This window comes from Haemaphysalis longicornis, unplaced genomic scaffold (assembly GCF_048455015.1).
Source record: "Haemaphysalis longicornis isolate Haplotype H1 unplaced genomic scaffold, Haemaphysalis longicornis Haplotype H1 scaffold_6, whole genome shotgun sequence".
NCBI lineage: Eukaryota > Metazoa > Arthropoda > Arachnida > Ixodida > Ixodidae > Haemaphysalis > Haemaphysalis longicornis.
The window spans coordinates 50,151,265-50,175,665 of NW_027526407.1; the positions used below are offsets into that span (position 1 = coordinate 50,151,265).

Below are 24,401 nucleotides of genomic sequence, written 5' to 3' on the forward strand. Positions count from 1 at the left end.
GCGTCCGAGCACATTGGGCGGGGTCGATCGCATCTTCGGGTTTGTCGCCGTACTTCTCTGCGGCTGGGGTTTGTAGGTATTCGTGTCGTCGCAACCAATTCTAATCATCCAGCGGAGATCACAGGGAAAAGCAACTCTTTAAATCACGATCCCCCCGATGCCATGACGGAAGCGGCGGATTCCAGAGCGCTTGTACAGGCCAGTAACGGGGTAAGCGCATGACTTTCTCTTACTGCACCGTTCGCTCTCTCTCGTTTATACTTTTACTTATTTTCAATCAGCGGCCATTCGTAGTGCCGCTGAACTTTCGATTTTCTCTGCTCGGAGCGCGTGATCGCTCGTCCTCATCCCATTCGTAATTAAAACCAATTTCGGGCGTTTCCCGACAAAACGGTATAACCTCCCGATCACCCGTGGTGACTCAATTTTCACTACTCGAGCGTAGCGTCGTCTGGGTAATGTCGTGGTCTTGCGTTGAAACTGATCCGTAGTTTTGTTATTGGTTCAGTTTTTTATTCTTCTTACGATGACGACGCATCGTAGTTGATGCGTGCTGCGAGCTCCATACCAAATCGGACATACAGCTCCAAAAAGTTCTCTAGTTTCGGGTCAAAGACTGCAGCGTTTACGCCTGACTAGTTTTTTTTTTCTAGAAAAAAACAACAACTAAATGGTCGTTCTAGTGAGAAATTTCACTATTAATTAAGCATTTTTTGGTCTTTGAAAAGAACGGGGAAATTCCTGGCCGAGTCGAGCTGTTGCATTCGGCGAGGTTAGGTCAAGGCCTTTCAGATGTAGGCATGTTTTGCCTAAAAAAGCATTAAACACGACACATTTTCACGTAGCCGCGCATCATTTCACAACGCAGTACGCATCAGCGTCATAAAGCGAATGACCTGTAAAGATAAAGCCTGTCCAGATAAAACTTTCGCTGGGTCTTTCTTGTTTTCCAGGGGCCTTCGTTTCAGTCCTAGCAGCTTCTCGTGGCAAACCCACTATTACAGCTTACATTTTTTTCTAAATTTTCATGGCGAATCGCTTAAAAAAGTAAAATCCGTGCACTTGCTACACGCTGCCTCACCGCCGCAGCTGTTCCGCGAGCCCGCTGCGACGGGATCTGAAAAGCAGTTATGCAACAAAATGGCGTAAACAAAAAGTAATGACGTCATACTTTAACAGGAGGTGGCGGCTTGTTAATTTTCGTGCCGAAACATACAACGCAGCTTGCTTCGACGTCTAATGACAAGAAATAAAATGGCGCCTTAATAAGCATGAGCGATCGCATGCAAGTGAACTATAAACTGCAGCTCGCAAAAATCAAATGAATTGAAGTTTTGTTGCTATTACGGCACAACAGATTTGTAAACAACTGAGTTATGCGCTAAATTTAGGTGTAGTAACGACTGTTTCTTTTTTAATAAACAGCACTGACAATGGTAGACAGCAAAGTTGTTTGCGTTAAGTCATTCTTGGCGTCATCTCCCAGAGCAGTGTACCTTTACACGCTTCTGAAAGTAGGAACAGCGCTCAAATCAGTTATTGTCTGCATTACCACTACGATCAGCTCTTAGAAGTGGAGTGCACCATCTGGTCGTTAACAGTTGGTTCGAATAAGTAAATTTCTTAAAATGCACCGTGAGGGGCAGTTAACTCTTAAGTCATTTTCTTTGTATTTGCACTACTGCAGTAATACTTCTGCTAATCAAATCTAGTCGTACATTTGTTGTAACCACTGCAAAACAAACCTTAACTTCCTGGGCAGTGCTTTCATTCTAGGACGTGATTGCCTAACCATAAGCAGCCACCTGTAAGGACCACATCTGCATGACTTACGTACACGTCCTAGAAGTACTTTCCGCGGCATCTAACCAGAGGAAGCTTTGTGTCCAGAACTGCTAGCGAAGAAAAGTAAGCGAAGCGGCATTAGTTTCAGTGATAACACGCTACTTGGCAAATGAAATGCTCGAAGCTGTGCGATCATTCGACGAAAGAAGTGTCGACGTTTCAACACTGTCTCTGCGAGAAGGTGGTGTGTGTTACTCTCAAAATGTGCAGATGTCTACTGCGTATTTGTTCATCCTTAAAATTTGAAGTTATCATTGGCAGTAAAAATCCATGGTAGCTTACAGACTTTTTCATTCCCAATCTTCTTCGTCACTCTCTGTTGCTGCACCTTGCTCCAAGACCTGGATTTTTCTCTCTCTCTCGCAGCAAGCTGTGGTGCAACCAAACAATGGGAATGGGGAGAATGGTCAGCAGGCGGTCGCCCCTGAGCAGCAGCAGCAGCAGCAGCAGCCGGCCTTCTCCTATTGGTCGGTCTGCAAGGGCCTGCTCTTTCGCGCGGCCATCATCTACTTCATGACCAGCTTCTTCCGCGGCCAGCCATCCAATCAGACGGCCAGCAGTGGGGGAGGCCCAGCCGGCGCCCCGCCCGCCTCCTCCAACCTCTACCCTAATGGAACCATCATGGTGAGCGGGTCTCCAGAGCCACGCACCTGACTCCGCTTAGTTCCAAGCGCCCCTCGTCCGAATAAATCATTGTGTGAGCGGTAGATAAGGCATGCCTGCGAAAATTTATTCCGTCAATCCGCAGGCACAGTGAAGCAGAAGAACATAATACAGTAGTCAACCGATTTTTCGGACCTGGATGGGAACGAAAAATAGTCCGAATAAAAGAGCAGTCCGCAAAATTCGCGAGCCGCAAAAACTAACCTTATTTCATTCAAATAGGACTGAAGAAGTCGCGAATGGTTCCTTGCCTTAAATTCCTCCTTCGTGTGAGAAAGTCTGCTTGCATCACTGCAAGCATCACGTTTTATTCATAAACATTGGCTTCCGAGATTGCTTCCACCGCAGACTACGTGCAAAATTGTGACCTCCAAGATCAAAGTTTGTAACCCCCACATGGGGGAAGCCCAATCCCCATCCAATCCGGAGCTAGCCAGGTGGCTTAGGATTCAAAATGGCGTCGTCCTGGAGTCACATCGTGGCTCTGTCGCGGCAAATTTTGTCCGGAAAATCAAACTTTTCTTTTGTTTTGTCTGAAATATCAGTTTTTCATATACATTACCCCTATGGAACAATTGGCGGTGCCCTCGGGAAAGTCCGGAATATCCAACAAAAAGTGAATTTTTGGAGTTCGAAGAAACGGTCGGTTACTTTACGATAGAGTGTGTGCAGAGAGAAGCATACCATGCTGAGATGGGAGCGGGCAGCGGCGTAGACAACGATGATGCTGCGTTCGCACTGCTGCCTTTGCCTGATGCTCCCGTAGTCTGGCTTCTCGGCACGTCTCGTCACCGCTTTTACGCGTTGTAAAATAAAATTGGGTGTGACAAGAGTGCAGGGTAGGCTAGGTGGCAAAGGAGGATGGGAGGAACGTGATGGCGGCAAAATGTCGATACGGGTGGGGAACAAAAGGAATGACGGGTAGGCTGTGCCGTTGCTGAAGCGAGCAAATGTGACCACTGAGGCTGCTGCTGAAGCAAACAAAGTTGACCACTGAGGCAGTTCGAGTGAACCCCGCATTGTAGGCTTCTAAAGCCAGAGCAAGGCGTGCCCATTGGGCCAGTCCTCAAGATCGCGAGGGAGATGTGATGTAATTTCCGCGAAACATCCGTGAATGGATCTTTCATTAATTTATCGTCTGTCCCCTTTGCGTTTGGACAGTAAAATTGTAGTGAGCGCGCGTGTGCATGTGCAGGAAAAACCTTACTGTGACCAGTTGAAGATAAGGCCAGACATATAAAGATACTATTGGAATTGGGTTTTACCTACCATTTTGGTTGGAAAGATAGGTTTGATGGATGTGCGAGGCCCCCAACTTACAGCATGCCTCGTGTAACCCAGCTGTAGCTTGAAGCATGCTGAAAGGGGGATGTGACCAACGTACTGTCTATCTGCTGTAGGAGACACTGGCTGTGGCTTGGCTGCCATCCACTGTGTTCAGATTGGCAAAACTGTGTGCCTGGTGTTGCAATACCTAGAAGGATTGTACGCTTGTTATTCGTGTAAGGGTAATGTGTAACTAACCGCAGAGCCAATAAAAATAAACTTACACTCTGTCGCAGTTATACCCTGTCGCAGTTATACTCTACCGCAGTTATACTCTGTCACAGTTATACTCTGTCGCAGTTACACTCTGTCGCAGTCTTTACTCGCTCGCTACGGCTCCAAGGTTGAATGAGGTAGAGATGGCTTCATTCTTGTCCCCAGTTTTAACGGCATTGGCTTCTTCCGACAGGACATGCTTGTGTACATCTCGGAGTCATCAACGTTTGACCACTTTGACGACCCGGAGGCTCTGGTGTGGAAACAGCCAGACATCGTGTACGGCGACTGGTACGGCGGTCCAAACGGTGACTCCTCCTACACAAAGACCACCAAGTTCAGGCCATCGGAGGCAAGTGTTTTGTCGCCTACTATGCCGTTTTACCTAGTGTCACTAGATAAGATACAGAGTGCCGTGACTGAGGCATGCAAGTGAGCAGCAGCAGCCATTTTGGTGTTTATTATCAGTGTTGCCAGATTGCCGCTTCTGCAGCCTCACCGCTAATTTTGACGTGGTCATTTGTGAACAACAGTGGCAAAGACGCAGCAACACGGCATCTGCGGACACGCTTCTGCAGCTGAAACGCTGTTGCACGCGTTATCTTTGATTCGCGTTCGAAACGACGCCAGTTGCGCGCAGCCGCAGAGCTGGGAGGACAAGCTAAGCCTACCAGAGTTAACAGACTAAAACGCATAAACAACAAAATGGCGACGCCCATGAATAGTCGTAAGTGTAGACAAATGTCATGTGATGCGAACTGACCAATGATCACGATAGCAGCACAGAACAATGGGAAAAAAGAGTGCCGATACTCTGTAACCTTATCTAGTGACACTAGCCATACCCTATCAGATGAGTGCTGCCTGGTTTAAGGACGCTGCCTTTTGGTACGAGGTAGAAGGGGGTTTTAAAGTGCCCAGGGCCAGCGCTGAATGGTGATTTCATGTTTGCAATTAGTAGCTTCGTTTTGTTCTGGCTGAAGACCACGAGGAAGAATATCTGCAACTTTTACAGGCAGTAGGCATCATTTTGACGAAGCCGAAACATGAATTTTACTGTCTTGTGAAAATTGGATTGGTCTGGAGCATTCGGCTAAGCCGTGCTTAATTGGCCGGGTATTCATATGGAACGTGTGTACAATTACCAACTTTGAGTCGTGATTTGTGGCGTGCAGATATCCCATGCTTCTTTGGACTGATGACTTTTGTGGTGTGCACGTGGCCGTGCAGAAGCCAGAACTTGCTATGCCGAGCCATTTGACAAGCTATTTTTGCAGCTAGCTGGCTTCATTATTTGCTGAAGAGTTGATTGCCTGCAGTGGGGTCAATCTATTTAATCTTTTAATAGTTGATTTTTTTAGAGCATACTGTATTACGAAAATGTTCATTATGCAACACACTCTATTGTGAAAATGATCATCCTGCCAGGTAGTGTAGAATCGTGGGCATGCAGAAAATTGCACCAAACACACCCACGTCACAGCGAAAATGCCCCAAATACAGCAAAAAATAACTTCGTGACGCACAGGCACCATAAGGGGTGATTTTAGACTGGGGCTCATCAATTCAAGGAAATTTTTGTCTGACTTGTGTGATTTTGCCTTGGTTGCACCTTTTGCGCAGTCATCCTTCCAAATTGAACAAGAGTCTCCGGGTTCGTAATGGCTACCAAAACGCAGTCATGGCCATGTTACCAGTAAACAGTAACAGTGCTGCAGTTACAGTTCTTTATGCTGAAATAGTAACTCTGTTACAGTTACAGTTACAGAGTTTCTATCTAACCCTTTGATGCCCAAAACTTTAGTTTTTAGTTTAAAGGGACCCTGCAACACTCTTTGAACAGTGCAAGTAAACCTGCGCAACGTTTAGATTACACTCCCAGGAATACCTGAGCCAAATATTACACGTGCACGTGAAGCGGTGAGCGCGCAAATCGATGTGAAAGACGCGGAAAAACAAACCGCTCTCTCTTCAGTTGTCCTCATTATGCATGGCCTGAGGGACGTCACATAGGCCATGGCTGCCCGATCGGCTGTCACTGGTCAACTTCGCGGGTAGATTCTCCCATTTCCGTCGTCGTCATCGCTGTGTACGAACCTCTTCTATGCCTGAACCTGTAGGCACAGTTTTGCCGTTTCTTTTGTGTTTTGAGTGCGCCGGAGTTTGAGTGATGAGCTCAATACTTCCCTTTCAACGGGACCACTCGACTACAAACGTTTATTGCTTCAAAAACGCCCTACCAGCCCGAGCGCGCACTTGCGAGCAGGCACCCATGCCTGCTTTTTTGTGGCACCAGACCGGAAATAGGCCCCTCCGCGTTGCGGAGAAAAGGAGAAAACTACCCGGCATGTGATATATCGAAGGCCGCCGAAGTAAACGCCGCGAGCCGCCCCCCTCTCCGGGAGAGAGCGCGCAGCTTTCGTTGCGTTGCCCGCGGTCGAGTTGAGAGGGAACGATTATGCGCGATTTCTCATCGCGCGTAGTTTCGTTAATTGTGAACGGATTTTCATAATTCTTGCGGGAGGAGATTTCTGGGACAATAGACTTTATCCCAAAATACATTACTAGTAGTCGATGGCAAGTGTTGCAGGGTCCCTTTAAGGTTGTGAAAACATTTTTATGACCTAAAAGAACTTCCGACATCACAAATATGAAGTCAGAAAAAAGTTTGGTTCATTAGGACGGACACAATGACCCACTGGGCACTGGGAAACGCTGGGCACTGGCTGCCCACATATCACTTGAACAAGAAAGCTACCTTTATCAGCACGATTGATGGTTCAAGTGAAGAAAGTAATGTAAAGCTTGTACTGCTATAATTTGTAATAACAACAAAATTGCACAATTACGGTTACCTGTCACTAGCCCATTGAGCCACCCAGACTCGATGCGAGTTGACACCCGTAAACATTTTTTTTTGCAAACGGAAGTACGTGCTGCCCTCTCTTCTTTAATTTTTGAGGGACCGGGATCCTTTGTCTGTCGATAGATGGCGTTAAATGTCGAAAAAACCACAAAGTGTGAGAGAAAAAAAAACAAATGTTTGAGTTGTTTCTCCTAAACAACATCGGGCATCAAAGGGCTGATAGTAACTTGTTACAGTTACAGTTACTACGAAAAAGTAATGTCATTACTTTTCCATTACTATACGAAACCAAATGATAGTCTATTTACTAGAAGCATACGAAGGTATGCAGGTGACCAAAATTGCACGTTGTAAAAAAATCCCTTGATGGAGGGAGCCTAAAAGGGGCGCACACAAGCCCAACGCTAACAATCGTTGCGTATGCCTCATTTTGTTGCATCAGTTTTTATTGATGCACCCCTGGTGTCATTATGGGTGCTCCATTCTCGGTGTCGGCTGTCTTTCTTTACAACGGTAGGCCAGCTTCTTCCTTGGCGGAGGTCCAATTGCCAGTTTCTTTTTTTCTTGCTTCCGCTCGACTCAAGACGAAGGAAAATTTTTGAGCAATTATTTCAAAGATAGTCGTCCAACCTCGGTCTTCTACCGGGAAGGTAATCCTCCTAGCGACCTCCTCTCCTAAGCTGCGAGGGAATTAATCCGTGTTGTGGAAAAGCAAAAAGTGCAGGGCATATGCAAAGAAGGAAGTCCAAAAAAGTGTGAAATCTGAACTGTACGTCGGCCTTTAACAAGCTTTGCTGCTGGATAATCTTTTTTTTTTTAAAAGAGAAGCAACTGTAATGGTATTTCCTATTACAGTTACTGTAACCGTGTAAAAAAAAAAAATAACAGTGTTACAGTTACAAGTTCCTCTAACTTAAAAGTAACTAGTTACAGTTACAAGCTACTGAAAAAAGTAACTAATTACCGGTAACGCGTTACTAGTAACTAGTTACAGCCCAAGACTGCTGAAAAGGCACGAGCTAAAAATAAAAAAAGAAAAATCGCTTATATTTAAGAGCGCATGTCCTAGTTAGTTTAGCATAATTCCGAAGTGTTTTACAGCTGCGAACAGGCTCAGTTTACGTGTTGAGTGTTTGGAGCCTCGCGGACGTCGTATTCCGAACAAAAAAAAAAAAAAAAATGAGACTGATGAATAACCTTCGCTTTGCTTTGCTCCGCATTGTTTCAGAAAGTGAAGAACAACGGCACCATCTTTCTTCACGTGTACTTTGTGTTGAGCGGACACTCACCCGACCCGAAGGCAGGGAAGGACTACTCTAGGACTCACACAGTGTATCGTAAAAAGCGTAAGTACTACACGTAGGGCCAAGAGGGGTATCGTAATAAGCCTAATAAGTCATAACGTGCCCTACCACGTCATACAGCGGACAGTGTACGACAGAGGGAGTTGGCCTGACCTGACCTTATCTGTCCTGGTTTATTTTGTCTCGCAGTCAGCCTGCACAGCTTAAAAGCATTCGGTTTAAGTATAGTGATTTGGAGGATACTTATTATGTCCCCGGAGTTGACAGCTAAAAATTTGGCTGCAGTAACTGCAGCCATCTTGAGACCAATTATAAAAATTTCTCGACGGCTGCAATGTAGAGAGCCTGGGCAGGCAAGGCAGAAATCTATGCCAAAGCAAGCTGCTGGGCTGTCTCCGTATGAAAAATAATGCTTGACCTGCATTTCCTGAAGGCACTATCAATTCCGAAGTGCTTCGTTGTAACTTGCCTATTGCGGAAGTGTGTGTCTGTCTTGAATTTCGAGCTTAATCAGCTGTGTACCCACGGTTCCGTTACGCAGTTTTTCAGAGTACAGTACAGTCGAACCTGGTTATAGCGAAGTAGTTTCGAGGCAGTAAATTACCGTATTTACTCGCGTAATTAACCAACTGTTTTTACAGAAAATTCGGCATGAATTTGGGGGGAGGGTTCATTATGCGGAAAAAAATTGCAACAGTTTTAAAGGTTAAAATTTCATACAGCCAATCGCACAGCTGGGCATATGGGTTCTGTTGTGCAAAAATGAGCTAGTGCATTGCATGGCCATTCCCTTTTTTCCTAATTGTATAGCTTATCTGAGCGAAGTTGACGTTAAAAGTGGTATCAGTATGATTCTAACGAGGCAATCTTTCGAATGAACCAAACTTGTGTTTTGTCTGCATGGCCCCTTTAACCTAGGCCTAGCGCCTGTGACATAATCCGTCCTCCCTAGGAAAGCACTGTTTCTCCGCATGTGTTGTTCTTGCTCCGTGATTTTACTCAAGTTAGCAGTGGAACAACCATGGAATAACAATTCTCTTTGTTCTGTTTGTTTTTCCAGAGCTGAACAAGTACAAGAAGCTACGTTACAAGCGGACTCAAAACCTGCTGACTGGTGAGACGGCGGCAACACCAGAAATGATAGAGGTGCGTGTGGCTGCGTTCCTCCCTTGTCTAGCCAGTGTGTGTTGTGTGTGTTTATGGCATGTAAACACCCTGAAATAGCTCGATTGGAAGGAAATTACGCGTGTGATGGCTGCGCAGTGCTGTAAACATCGCACGGGGTATTTTGTGAAGATTGGCTGATGTCTCTGTTAAGCTCTGACATTTCATCCCACCCTGTACTAAATGCGAGAAGCTATATCACGATCCTGTCATCCTATCAAATGGGTTGAAGGCACTAGCTCTGGTGCAGACCAAAAATCCTTGATAACTATGTGAGCAGGGAAAATACTTATCAAAGGCACGCTTTGGGGCATGATGTGGTTGCGGAATGCATTTGTAAAGTTTGAAATTAAAATTACGTTGTTATAATTTGTAGTGCCTGCAGTGCAAGGTGTCTTTGCCTCTGTAACAAAACTGCACATTTTTTTTTGCCCGCCGGCTGTTTGGTAGGGATGCCATTGTACAGACGCCAGGCATGTACAGTACTACAGGTATCCTTTAGCTTTTCATGTCAGTCTGTGTTTAGAAAGCATGGGCAGTGAAAGAAGAGATTTGCCTTTGTTTCAGTCTTTGTATTGGTGTGTGTGTAGAAAGCATGGGCAGTGAAAGAAGAGTTCTGCTTTTGATTTCACTCTTTTTGTCTATCCATGTGCAGAAAGCGGAGGCAGTGAAACAAGAGATTCGCTTTTGGTTCAGTCTTTGTATAGAAATCATGGGCGATGAAAGAAGGGTTTTGTTTTTGATTCAGTCTTTCTGCCGGTCCATGTGCAGAAGGCGGAGGCGATGAAAGAAGAGATCCTGTCCCACTGGCACCCCAACCTGACAATCAACATCATTGACGACCACACGCCGTGGACACCGGGACAGGTGCCCATGCCAGTGGATCAGTGTGAGTAGGCGAATCTGCTGCCAAGGCTCAACACTTGAGCAGGATTCGGAACTAGTAACTTTTTCTGCTTTTTTAAGGCGAAGCCTTAAAGGAGCCATGAAGACAAAATACAAGTTGGGTTTATTAGAAAGACTGCTTAGTCCCGATAACAATGATACCAATATCATCGCAATCTTCGAACAAATAACGGAGATATTAAAGAAAACGTTTGAAGCAGTCGCGACCCCCTAGCCAATTTCCCGCAACTTTTCTATGACGTCACGGAACCTTGTTTGTGCGATTGGCGGCCGCCTAACTGACCTGTCGCGACGAGACATGACTGGACGTCTGTAATGGGGCCTCTAGTTCCATTTGACCGCATCACTTGAATGCTAACGTGCAGTTAACGCACTGAAAATTATGTTTTATTGTTGGCCCGTATGACGTCATTCTTGCTCATAACACGTCACTGTGGCGCGAAATTTGAAAGTTTTTAAATACTTCTTGCTTTTTTTTCGTTAAAAAACATCTTTTGCGGCTGTAATGGAGCTGAGTGAGATACTGAATCCTCGTTCTTTCAAATTAAACGAAGTTGTATTTTCTCTTCATGGCTCCTTTAAAGGGGTGGTGAAGACAAAATATAAATTAAAAAGACTGGTTTGACCCAAATTTTAATGATGTCAATTTTACCGCAAACTTCTAACAAATAACCGAGATACTAGAGAAAGCATATAAAACAGTGCGACTCCCCGGTCACTTTCCGGCAGTTTCTCATGATGTCACAGAATCTTGTTAGTGTGATTGGTAGCCGCCAATCAAAACCACTGGCAAGAGACAAGACCGGGCGATTGTAGTGGGCCTCCTGTTCTGTTTGATCGCATCACTGGAATGCTAAAGTTAATACACTGGTAACACTGGTTAATACACTGGTTTTTAGTGCTGGACTATATATCACTCGTGCCCACGTTACACCACTGTAGCGTAAAATTTGAAAGTTTTTAGTGCAGAGCACTTTAGGGGCTTGCCTTGTCATCGTATCTCGCTGTAACGCTCGATGTCAAGTGACTGCCGGAATCAGGCGGCGCAGCGAGATGACGGACCCAAGGTGAGCCCGGCGTACCCGTCGAAAACCAAGGCTTCGAAAACCAAGCGGTTTAAATTGTCATAAATATTCGAAACTCGTGAAACGCTGGCGCTTGTCATACATCTCCCCGTTGTTTAGTGCAAAGAAAACTGCAGGTACATTTGAGGCAAAATATACATAACTAACCGGCAGCTGCCACGTTCATTTATAGTTCGGAACGCTTGTTGGGTTGGTTTTTGTGATAGTAAGCGAAAAAAAAGTGGCACAACGCCTGTTCATGTAGGAGGAAAAGCAAGAGAACTCCCGCTGGCGCAGTTTCAGGCAGGGGGCACGCAAGCACTGCGAAGGCGGGAAATTTGATTCGAATTGGGTGGTAGCAGTGAGAGGATAACGGCGCTACAGCCCATTATGGCGAATTACTTTCTCAGCAATTCCGTCGGCTTTCACGTTAAGTGGAACGGCTTTAATTTGTTTTTTGATATTCTTTGCGTTTTTTCGGTTGAAAAGACATCTTTCGTGGCTGTAATGAAACTGAGTGAATTAGCAGAGGCTAGTCCTTTCAAATAGAACAAAGTCACATTTTGTCGTAATGGCCCCTTTAATAACAGGCTGTGGGGAAAAAAAATGGTATTGGTTTGTAGATGCACATTTTTTGCCTTTGCTTTCAAGTTTTTGCCTTAGGTATTGGCAGACGAGTTGTTTAACTTGCATTTGTTGTTCTTTCAGACGTGGAGTTTGAGCCGACGACCGGGAAGTACTACCCCATTGTTTACCTCAACGACTACTGGAACCTCGTTCGTGACTACCAGGCGATCAATGACACCACAGAGTGAGTTTGAGCTCTTCAAAGCCGTCTTCCATGAAAGTTACTGTGCGGTCGTTGGGTTGTTCCGTTTTGTTCTGTTTTTTTTTTTTTAGTCTTTTCAAACATCACTTCTTCACTGACAAGGCACGGCAGATGCAGAATGAAACAAAATTGCTGTATTGTATTGGGAAAGAACCAGCGAGAAATTCGGGATAGCCAGAACGTCCGATGTGCAAATGTAGGATTTGACAGGGGAAGTAATCTTAATGCAAATGTTTATTTAGCAGTTGCATTTTAAAAGCTTTGTGCAGGTATTGTGCGTGCACTTATTGATAGATTTTTGACGTGGCAAGCATTATGGGATTAAGTGGAGTAGATTCAAAGGCTAGTTGGTAGGACGTTACATATGGTGGAGTGTGTTTATTTGTTTGTTCATTTATTTCAAAATACTGCAGGCCAGAATGGCCCTAGAAGGAGGGGCAAGGGAAGAATACATAGATCATTGGTCGGTATCAGCGACAACAACAACAACAACAAACCGCAACACTGTATGGAAAACAACATCAAGCAAAACAGCACATGGACAGTATAAATCATGAAGCCGAACAGAATGCAACATCAGTCATACCAACACGGTGATATGAAACTAGATATCATCACTGTATTCCGTCATTACCATCGGTTCTACAAAAGTGATGCTCCAGCGCTCTAGCGAAATTGTCAGCTGTTAGAATTGACTCGGGAAGTAAATTCCGTTCTCCTGTGGTATGTGGAAAAAAGCTATTTTGAAATGAACTAGTCCTCGCAAAAAGTGGATATGTTTACGGCAGTACAACAAACCCATCTTTAAATAAATGTTTGTCCGTGCTTGCATGCATGGACACTTGTTCCAGGTCTGGAAGATAAAACCTACTTCTGGTAAACCACGAAGAGCAAAAATGCTGGTAGTTGCTAAATAGATCCAGATGTTGGTGTGGTGTCATGAATGCTGACCAAAAACCTGCGCCGACTGATGGCACATACCTATGCTGGAGAGATTGGCTGGAAATATATAAAGACTTCATGTCCTGTGCCATGAATCCAGTCTTGCTTGCTTGCCTGCTCGGTCAGACGGTTCAATATTTTACTTCTTGCTCTCATTGATGGGCCCAGGGAAAGCTTAATTTTTATTTTGTTAGTGTTATGTGCATATAATGAGCACTTAATGCAAAGAGTCAATAAAGGTATAGAGCACTTGCACTGTACATGTATTTTTAGTATGGTATAGATGTGACAAGTGTTTAATCCGTAATATGTGTATGAAATTAATATGAGCATGTTTAAGGAATCTGTAGAGATATGTTAGAGACATGTTAGAGAGTTTGAGGCATGTTAGAGAAACATGTTAGAGGTTTAGGGGCATGTTGGAGTATCGTGTTAGAGACATGTCTGGGGCCTGGAGAGGCACGTTAGAGGCATGTTGAAAGGTGAGTTTGAGATGTGCTAGGGATGGAGTCCTCCCGTTTTCCTTCCCCAGGTGGCTGGAGCTGCAGCTGACCTTCCAGCCGCTGAGCATGTTCCGGTGGCAGCTGTACGTGGCCCAGGGCATGCGCTCGCTCTCCCTGTTTGGCCAGGACCTGATGGAGGAGTCGGAGGAGGACCGGGACTCCCTCAAGGAGGCCTTCCTCGAGACCTCGCCCTACCTCCTCGCACTCACCGTGGTCGTCTCGCTGCTGCACAGCGTCTTCGAGTTCCTGGCCTTCAAGAGCGGTGCGTGCTGCTGTTCAACGGGAGTCTGTGCCACTGTCATCGTATTGCACCATCTCCGCATCCATATCACCGTATCGCACTATCACCGTATTGCACCATCTCCATATCCAGATCACCATATTGCACTATTGCCATACTGCACCATCTCTGTATCCAGATCACCATATTGCACTGTCACCGTATTGCATCATCTCCGTATCCAGATCACCATATCGCACTATCGCCATATTGCACCATCTCTGTATCCAGATCACCATATTGCACTGTCACCGTATTGCATCATCTCCGTATCCAGATCACCATATCGCACTATCACCATATCGCACCATCTCTATATCCAGATCACCATATTTCACTGTCACCGTATTGCACCAACTCCGTATCCAGATCACCATATCGCACCATCTCTGTATCCAGATCACCATATTGCACTGTCACCGTGTCGCATCCCAAGATGCAAGTGTGATCTTGGCAACAGTGGCTGCTTCCCAGATGGAGGCGAAAGCTAAAGTGCCCGGTTGTCGACACTTCACCGCACGTTAAACATACCGGAGCCCTCCACTACAATGCGCCTCGTAGCTCCCCTGTAGCTTTGGCGCATTAAACCACACAATCATCATCACCGTATCACACCGTCTTTGTATCCATATCACCATATCCATGTCTCCGTATCCATACCACCGTATTGTCACACCATCTCATTATCCATATCACCATCACCATTGGTTCTTGTGTGTTGCTCAGTAGGGTGCATGTCGCTGAAGCAGGAGCTTTCTCGCATAAATGCGAGTCTTATCCAGAGTTAGAGGCAGGATGGGATACCCCACGCAGGACAGTAGCCAGTGATAGCGTTTTGTCAGATCGTTTTAGCATAAGCTTTTGTTTAATGGACTCAGCATCATTCGATTTAGATCACCAGTGCGCTTGTGGTCCTGAGGTCACGTGCCGCTGTGCAGAAGTGGGAGACTTGAAAGGAGTTGTTCGTTTGAGTTCCTAGCCTTCAAGAGTGCTGTGTACGATTTGTGAGAACTGCTGCACAGTTGTGGCGGCAGTGTAACCATATGCCCTTATTCGTATCACCGTATCACATCTCCGTATCAACATCATTGTATTGCCAACACCATTACTTTTTGTTTTGATTTTTACAAACCTCCCGTCACTAATATGCTGTCCCCTGCCCCACTGCAGACATCCAGTTTTGGCGCAACCGCAAGAGCCTGGAGGGCCTGTCGGTGCGCTCGGTGTTCTTCAACGTGTTCCAGTCGGCGGTGGTGCTTCTTTACATCCTCGACAATGACACCAACACTCTGGTGCGGCTCTCGGTGTTTGTCGGGCTGCTGATCGACATCTGGAAGATCCACAAGGTGTGAAGCCCGCCAGCCTTGTTTCTTTTCCTTTCTCTTAATGCTTTATGTTCCCCATAAGGCAAACGGCCCGGTATTGCGAGTAGCTGATGGCACCAAAAAATTCACATGCCATCGCCTGATTGAAAACGGAAACTGTGTGGCCGAAACGGGAATCGAGCTCAAGGACACACGACCTAACTACTACTTCGTGCCGACGGCAAGCGAAACACGGTGTTCAGGCTACTTTAAATGTAAACAAAAAAGTTCCAAGACAAGATGAAAAATTCCTCAGGGCACTTAAGTTTGCTTTTGTGCTGTGGATGTGAAAGCGCTATAGCTTTCATGTTTGGTTTCATGTTCCCTCTTCTGTCCCTGTGGCAGGTGAACTGATTCAGCAGAAGAGCTGTCCGCATGCGTGAAAGTGTCTGTTCGAATTTAACGTCAAATTTGTCCTATCTACTAGAGAGGAGACACCTAAACAGAGCCATGCAAGGAAGACAGACCTGAAACGCTTGGTTGCAAGCATTTACATTTTCGGATGCCTCTTTTCTGTTTGTGCCGCACACAGGTTGTGAACATCACAGTGGACAGGGAAAACAAGGTTCTGGGACTGTTTCCCCGACTCCGCATGGCCGACAAGTGCACCTATGTGGAGTCTTCAACGAGGGAGTATGACACGGTCAGTTTATTCCCTTCGAACGACCTGACTCTAAAGTTCGCAGTTCTTCACCGATTTTATCACCTATTTAATTTCACTGCTCGAAGTTTGATCACCGGATAAGTTTTTCTTTTGTCTAACGAAGGGGGGGTTGTGCGAAACGATTTGTGGGTAACTGCAGGTTCACATTGCGCTGCGATGCTTATGTGGGCTAAAATAAATGTTGGGAGTAAGTTCAGATGGAAGAACTCTATTTTATGCTCGTTAAACGAAATGCCAGGCCTGATGTTAAAACAGCACGAGATACAGAGAAATAAGAGGGAAGGGCAGTGTTCCATACGTAATGAATTAATTGCCCGGCCTGATGTTAAAACAGTGCGACGTACATGGGCACAGTGCTGAACTTGCAAATAAAGTTTTATTTCAGAGCAACGCACATTTATAGTATTAAGAAATGAACACGGTACCCCACATCATGGCAAAAGTTAAATCGTCAACCGCAAGTTAAAATTAGTGAACGGTCAAAATGTAAAACCAGCAAGCTGTAAAATTGAGTTATAAGTACCAACAAATGATTACCTTTGTTGGGTGCGGAGCGTCACTTGTGGAACAGTTCGCTGATTTCGACTTGTTGGTAACTGATTACTTTCACCGTTATGTGTGGTCACTTCATCGTTCAGTCTCTTGTGTAAATGTGTGCTTCCTTTTAAGAAAATTTTACTTGCAAGTTCAGTGCTGTGTTGGCATTCTCTTCCTTTTACCCCTTTTGCCTTGCGCTTTTCTTACGTCATGATGGTGAACCAACTAGCCCAACTTCAATCCTCCTAGCAGGCCTGGCCAGCATTTTGTTAAGTAAAGCAAAGCTATATACGGTTCTTTTATAAAGCCTTTATTTACTTTTGTTAAGTAAAGCAAAACTTTTCCTCCGCAACCCCATGGACATGTGTGAGAGAACCACATTGGAGAGGAGTTAGAAGTAATCGGAGAGAGATTGATCGGGTTTATCTCGCTTGTAGCAGAGCAGGCGGGCATCTAGCTACTGTGTGAAGCACATATCAAGCGATAACAGCGGTGCGGGACATGCAGCGTCAACGTGGCCGCAACATGGCCGCAACAAGGCCGTAAACACTGGCCGCACATTACTTCGAAACGGGATGGGCACGCGTCGTACATACTTCCGAGGAGCAGGCAGTTTAGAATCAGTGACGCTGCGAGCAGGAATGGGAACGAAAGAAAATGCCGCTTTCATGCAATGCATAATGAAAAAGGCTTCGATAAACTGTTTAAGGAGTAACGCATGGGTCAACATTGGCCATATGTTACAGCTTCGCTGGTTAACCATCTGTACGGAGTGTGGGCGCATTTTTTTCTTTTTCTTTACTTTGACGTAGTCCTCACACGTTCCTTCGACGTGTCCTGCGCTGCAGATGGCGTTCAAGTACCTGTCATGGGCGCTGTTCCCACTGCTGGCGGCGTACTGCGTCTACTCGCTCATGTACCTCGAGCACAAGAGCTGGTACTCCTGGGTGCTGGGCGTCATGTACGGCTTCCTGCTTACCTTCGGTGAGTGGGGTGGCCGAAACACTGCGGCATTTCGCTGGTACGCACCAGGTCGACTGGTATTACTGGTACGGCTGGTACGATTTACTTACTAGTCCTGCTGGCTGGAAGGAGGCTCACTGAACAAGCTTTGATCTAGAAATGGCCAGTTTACAGGCTGAAGTCGAACTGTGTCGATACAATATTGGTGGTGTCGATACAATATGGGAGGCCAACGGAAGCATGAAAAGGCAGTTCACTTTCCCCGTCTTGGGTCGGGCATAACAAAGTGCCGTTTCATATTCGGGTGGAATTTGGCAACTTGAGGCCTGTTGAAATGGGGACATGGGTGGTTGAAGTTTTTGACGCTTATTTTTACGTTGGAAGTGTTGGTGCTGCGTCGTTGACTCAATCAAAGTATTCGGCAAGTGTGGGGAATACGCAAAGGCAATGCCACCCTATCTTCTTGTTTCCTAACTGCGTAGCCCAATTTGATGCATTATGTGTCAAACGTGTTGTTAACTCTGCCATGGCAATCTTTTTACCTTAAGCAAAGTTCCCCGCTCTCTTTACGGCGTCGTTAAAACCATGTACGAAAAAAAAGTGTGTTATGTTAGCCGTAAACATAGCTGCAGAATTATTTGCAATAGCCTGTTGAAAGCATGCTGACGTGTATCCAAATAGCATGATGGATGCAAAGAGCACAGACCAGCTTGGTTAATTACATTCGCAAAGTGAGGTGTCTCTGCATGGAGTACCGTATTAATTCGAATATAAGGCGAGGTTTTTTTTCCAAAATCCGTAGTCTCAAAGTCGTACCCTGCCTTAAATTCGAAGCTCAGTATATATATTGTGAGCATTCGCGGCGTTACATTAATGGGATACGCAGTGCAAGCGATACCGCCACTATCATGGCCAGTGTGAGCACTGAGGGATACGCTTCCCAATCTCTTGAACTGATGCCCCATCGCCATTACCATCTGTAAAAAATCATCAGCATCATCGTCGGTCTCGCGCTTCCCGGTATGTTCGCTCCGAGGAGGACAATAAACGTCGTCTCCGAGACCTCGTCCCTCACTCTCTCAATATATATGGAGATTTTTTTGACTCTCTAAACTGCACCCTCGCCTTTAGCTATGACCGCCTTATAATCGAATAAATACGGTAAATGCCTTTTTTTTTTGCCTGCAGATTGTGTTGAAATACCATTTCCATTCTCATTCGCTCAGCCCGGGAGTTCATACGCCATGTGCTGAGTTGCGTCGACCGCATTTCTTGTGCCGTGCGGCCGCGTGCAAAAAAGAGCGTTATCGTAACGACCAACGCGATCTGTCTCTTCTCCACGCCATACAGGCTTCATCATGATGACGCCGCAGCTGTTCATCAACTACAAGCTCAAGTCGGTGGCGCACCTGCCCTGGCGCATGCTGACTTACAAGTTCCTCAACACCTTCATCGATGACATCTTCGCCTTTGTCATCAAGATGCCCACCATGTATCGGCTGGGCTGCTTCAGAGACGGTGAGTACCCCTCCTCCTCGAGTGCAAGTTGTTTCGAGAGGGCACTCGTTAGACTTTCGTGCAAGTTGCTTGATATGTTGTGTAGTGTTACCGTTGGGGTTGCCGAGTTATACTAAGCAACTCAGGGGAGGAATTGCAAAGCATGCTTACCGCACTGGACAAACGGTAGAACCGTGGGCCTGAAAATTAATATGCAGAAAACTAAAGTAATGATCAATAACCTGGGGACAGCGCAGCGGTTTGAGATAGGTGGCGAGGAAGTGGAAGAGGTAAGTGAATATATCTACTTAGGCCAAGTAGTGACCCCGGATCCCAACCATGAGGCAGAGATAATCAGAAGGATCAGAATGGGGTGGAGTGCATTCGGCAGGCATTCTCAGATATTGAATGGCAGCCTACCATTGTCCCTGAAGAAGAAAGTGTATGACAGCTGCATCTTACGAGTACTCACCTACGGGGCAAAAACTTGGAGGTTTAATAAGAGGGTTCAGCAAAACTTGGAGGTTTAATAAGAGGGTTCAGCTTAAACTGAGGACGACTCAGCGAGCAATGGAACGGAAGATGATAGCTCTGTAACATTAAAGGACAAGAAGAGAGTGGAGTGGGTCAGGGAACAAATGCGTGTTAAGGACATAATACTAGTAGAAATTAAGAAGAAGAAATGGACGTGGGCAAGGTTTGTAATGCGAAGGCAAGATAACCGTTGGTCATTAAGGGTAACAGAGTCGATCCCTAGAGATGGCAAGCGTTGCAGGGGGCGGCAGAAAGTTAGGTGGGCAGATAAGATCAAGAAGTTAGCGGGGATAAATTGGTCGCAGTTAGCGCAGGACCGGGGTAATTGGAGATTAATGGGAGAGGCCTTTGCCCTGCAGTGGGCGTAGATAGGCTGGTGATAATGATGATGATGATGAAAATGCGAGTGACTAAATTCAGTTCATTAGGTGGCATCTATTTATGTGATGACGGTGCTTATCAAACTTCTGTGAGCCATCTGATGTTTTATTGCGTGCCAGTGGTGTTGTGGTGCACTAACATAATGGGTCATTACCATCGCGTTACACGTAGTTGTTGTAGTACAATGCGCTTGCTAAATGCGATTCATCAAATGCATTTGGTCTATTCACAACCATGATATTCGCAACCCTGTTTCCACTGTAGTTTTTGGTGCAGTCGGTATGCTTGCGGTTGTATTCTGTTCAGTGAACCCGTTGGCAGACAAACCAGTCTGGCATTTCTTTTTATTTTGAGGTGAACGGTCACTGGAGTTGGTTGTAGAAAACCACCTATTGTGGCTGAAGCTTTCCGCTTGCCGTGGAATCTACTCACCAGCGAATTCTGACCAGATAAGACTTGCACAGACCAGATAAGGATCTCTCTGTGTCTTGACGATGTAATGTTAAGTCAGTTCGCACGTGCATTGCTTAGTCTACATGGACATGCAGTTACATTTCCAGCTTTTCAATAAGGCTTGAAAATTTTAATAAATACTTCAAAAATTTTTTCTTTCCCAACCTGGCTGTAACAACTATGAGTGAAACTTCAATGTTGTTATAACTGGCCTTCATTGTACTCACAGATGCCTTCATCTCACAGATGCCTTCATATTAAGTGAACTGGTAAACTTGTTAAGGGGTTAATCAGCTTACGTTTAGGGCTAAAGCTCCTTAGGGGCTGGGGCTGTTCGCGTCTCCTGTCGTCGTTGTAATAGTCGTTCGTCTCATGTAGTCACGGTTTGAAAACACCGGGAAACTCGCTTACATCTCGCGCTAGAACGCAACGCGTACTTAAACAACATCGGGACACTCGTTTACACCTTGCGCTAGAGAGCTTCGTGCTTCAAAGACAAGAGACTTAAGCAAAGCTTAAAGCAGTGGTTTCATCTCCGTAGGCAAATACGCCGAGGCGCCAAGAATTCACTTATACACTGCATGCTTCACCCCTCACCAGGTTTCATGTTAGTGGAAATTCTGGAAAAAGCAAGCCTTAAAGGAAAGGAGGCAGGTCTGCACAGAGCAGTCATCGACTAACAAGGACCCCGCACCGCCTTTTTTTTTTTTCCATTTCAGACATTGTTTTCCTAATATTCCTGTACCAGCGCTGGATCTACCGCGTGGATCCGACGCGGGTGAACGAATTTGGGACGAGAGCCGTCGACGATTCTCCGGCGCCTGGCACGGAGGGGCAACAGCAGCCAAACGGAGCGCTTCTTCCGGCAGCGGAAGAGGACGTTACGCCGACGTTGGAGAAGTCGGGGGATCTCAAGAAGAACGAGTGATAGCACCCGCATTTCAGCATTGCGCCCGATTGTGTCATTGTGTTCCATCACATCTCTGTTGTTGCTTTCATGGAAGACCTCTCACGGTGTTCATTCGATGGGAGGAAAAGGGGGAAGGGTGGGGTGACATTTCGCCGCAAAAAAAAAAAAAAAAAAAGGCGGCTTAGCAGTTTTGTCCAAAGATGTGTTGCGTAAAGGAAGCTTAAAAATACAGGTGCAGTAGCGGTTTAGAAAACAGTGGTGCACTGTGGACTTAAGAAAAAACTGTGCCTGGTGATTTTTTTTTCCCCTTTTTGAGAGAGAAAAAAAAAGCAAACAAACAGACCTTTCTGCACAGAACTGTGATGTGAAGACTGTTTTCCCTCCTCTCTCGCCCTGGAGTTGTTAGTGAGTGTACAGGCTTCTCATGTTTTTTATTGTACAAAAAACAGGCCCGACCGGTTTTTATTTTTACTTGTTTTTTGTTGTTTTGTCAGGTTTAGCACGTGTGTGCCAGCCGAGGGCTGGACAGGGTAGTTGGCCAATAAAGCCTACGTTTACAGTTTAAAATTATTTCAGAGCTTTTGGAGCGCGCAGTGTTTTGTAAAACTTTTTTTTGCACTTGAAAGATGCCATGTTGGGTGATCCTTTCGATATTCCCCTTTTTTGGCCCACTTTTGTAAAATATTTTTAAAAATTTGCCGTTTATCGCGCACTGCAGCATTTGTGGAGGTTTTTTATCTAAAAATATAGCGATTTTGCATGTGTTAGGTTGAATAAGAAAATACTAGTAGTATTGGAATTAATCGGACATACGTGTTGTTTTTGATAAAGCTTATGACAAAATTTAACAATTTTTTTTTTCGCATGAACAAATGTGGTAACCCGTTCGTTCTGTCATCAACCCAAATCTACGTGTTAAAAACATCCCATGCCCTACCTCGAAGTATTGTTTTTCTTCGTATGTACATAAAGGATGTGTTCCGTTGCACGTAGCGTAAAGAAGGTACAAAAAGCTGGCACAAATTTTGTGGTTGCTAATTTAATCAGACTTGGGCATCTTTCCTCTTCCCAGCACCTCTTGTGCGGCGTTCGGACTTGCGATGACAGCATAATAAAACAAACCCCATGCCACAGGTTTAATCTGCCTCCTTTTTTTCTCTCTAAGCATTTCAGTTTGCTCCTCAGAACCAAGTGTTTGGTTGAAATGCAATATTTGACTTAAAGGGGCCGTGCAGACAAAACACAAGTTTGGATCATTCGAAAGACTGCCTCATTAGTATCGTACTGACACCACTTTTAACGTAAACTTCACTCAAATAAGCCACGTAATAAAGAAAAAAGGGTCATGCGACCCACTAGCTCATTTCCCGCAACAGAACCTATGATGTCATATGTGACACATCCGCGATTGGCTGAAGCCGGCAAAAGCAAACGCAAATTAGCAGAGCTTATTAGCTTGCTGAACGAGCTATTTGCGCTTACATTTAGGGCACATCTTTTTATAGCAGTAAGAATGGTGGGGTGAACAGTGGAAGTTACGGAAGCACACGTAAACATAGAAGTACCGATGCGTATTGCTGTCGGTAATGCGCGCACTATGTTGTTTTAGCTGCACAGCACTTCAGCGCTTTGGGGTTGTCTCGGGTGACACTGGCCAATTGGTGAAAGTCTTATGTGACCATATTTGTCGAGCGAACACCATGTTTCACGAAACGATTATTTTCGACCTGAACAAAAACGGCAGGTACAAACACGGTCAAAAACAAAGCAAAGGCAGAAAATGGCCTGCTGTGGTATGGTGGCCCCATCTAGGGTGATTAACAATAAACAAGGCTCCCCAGCCAACGCCTTCTAAATTTTCCAGGAGGCTTTGCCCCAGCACGTGATGTCATTGCACACGTCACGAAAACACGATTTAGCGGGAGAATCAAAATTTTAATGTAAGATTGGTTAATTTGTCAGTGAATAAAGCATTACTTGTTTCAGGAAAAGTGCTGGAGGCACTGCAAAACACAAAATACTTCAAATAAAACAAACTTGTATTTTGTCTGCATGATCCCTTTAACCGGTCCGTGAAGACAAAATACAAGTGCGGTTTATGAAAAGTACTGTTTCGTATTGATAACAATGGCATTAATTTTTTTTGGAAACTTCAAACAAATGTGCTATATATTAAAGAAAACGGATTCAGCAGTGGCAACTTTCCAGCCACCTTCTGGCCAGGTTTTTTGACGTCACAGGGTTTTGTTTGTGTGATTGGTGGCTGTTGACCTAAGCCATTGCTAAGAAACATCACTGGGCGATAGTAGTGGTGTGTGATGCCTCTTGTCCCATTAGATCGTATCACTTAAATGCTAATGTGCAGTTACCCACTACACTGGTAACTGTTATTGCTGTTCCCCCGGTTGTGTCATTGCTACCATTGCGTAGTTTGGAATTTCAGTTTTCAAATATTTCTTTAGTTTCTTCGGTTAAGGATATGCCTTTCATGGCTGGAATGGAACTGAGTGCTTTACGAAAAGCTAGTTCTTTAAAATTAAATGTGGTTGTGTTTTAAGTGCAGAGCACTTTAGGGGCTCGCCTTTTTGTCGAAGCTCGCTCGCTGGATCCAAGTAGAGCCACACGGCGTTCTGTTGTCGAGGCGTCCCACAGAGGATTCGAAAGCCAGGCAGATTTTATAGTCATAAGCGTACGAAACTCGTGAACCGCTGCCGCTTGTCATACATCTCCCCGTTGTTTAGCGCAAAGAAAACTGCAGGTACATTTGAAGCAAAATATACGTAATTAACCGGCGCCGCCTACGTTCGTTTAGTTGGGAACGCTCAATGGGTTGGTTTTTATGGTAGCAAGCGAAAAAAAGTGGCAGTGCAACACCGGCACGTGCAGGAGGAAAAGCAAGCACAAAAATTTGACCAGAACTCTTACTGGAGCTGTTTCAGGCAGGGGGCACGTGAGCACTGCGGAGGTGGGAAGTTTGATCTGCATTGGGAGGTAGCAGTGAGCAGACAACGGCGCTACAGCCCATTATGGCGAATCACTGCTCTGCACTTTTGACGGCTTTCACGCTGAGTGGAACGGCTCATTTTTTGTCCTCATGGCACCTTCAAATGAAGATTCTACCCTGAACATTAGCTCCATTCTGAAATGGTTCATTTCAAGATGTCATAAGAAGGGCTTTATTTTATGTCAA

General features: G+C 45.4%; 1 protein-coding gene across 1 annotated transcript; it reads left to right on the top strand.

The window, feature by feature from the left end:
• Positions 1–22,351, top strand: LOC144142623 (putative lipid scramblase CLPTM1). Its single transcript, XM_077674265.1, has 13 exons — positions 1–210; positions 2,212–2,469; positions 4,244–4,406; positions 8,149–8,262; positions 9,281–9,366; positions 10,156–10,273; positions 12,063–12,165; positions 13,658–13,890; positions 15,079–15,254; positions 15,805–15,915; positions 17,322–17,457; positions 18,787–18,954; positions 21,021–22,351. Exons 1-13 carry the CDS (start codon positions 163–165, stop codon positions 21,227–21,229), a joined length of 1,923 nt encoding a protein of 640 aa, XP_077530391.1. The 5' UTR covers positions 1–162; the 3' UTR covers positions 21,230–22,351.
• Positions 22,352–24,401: the final 2,050 nt, after the last annotated feature.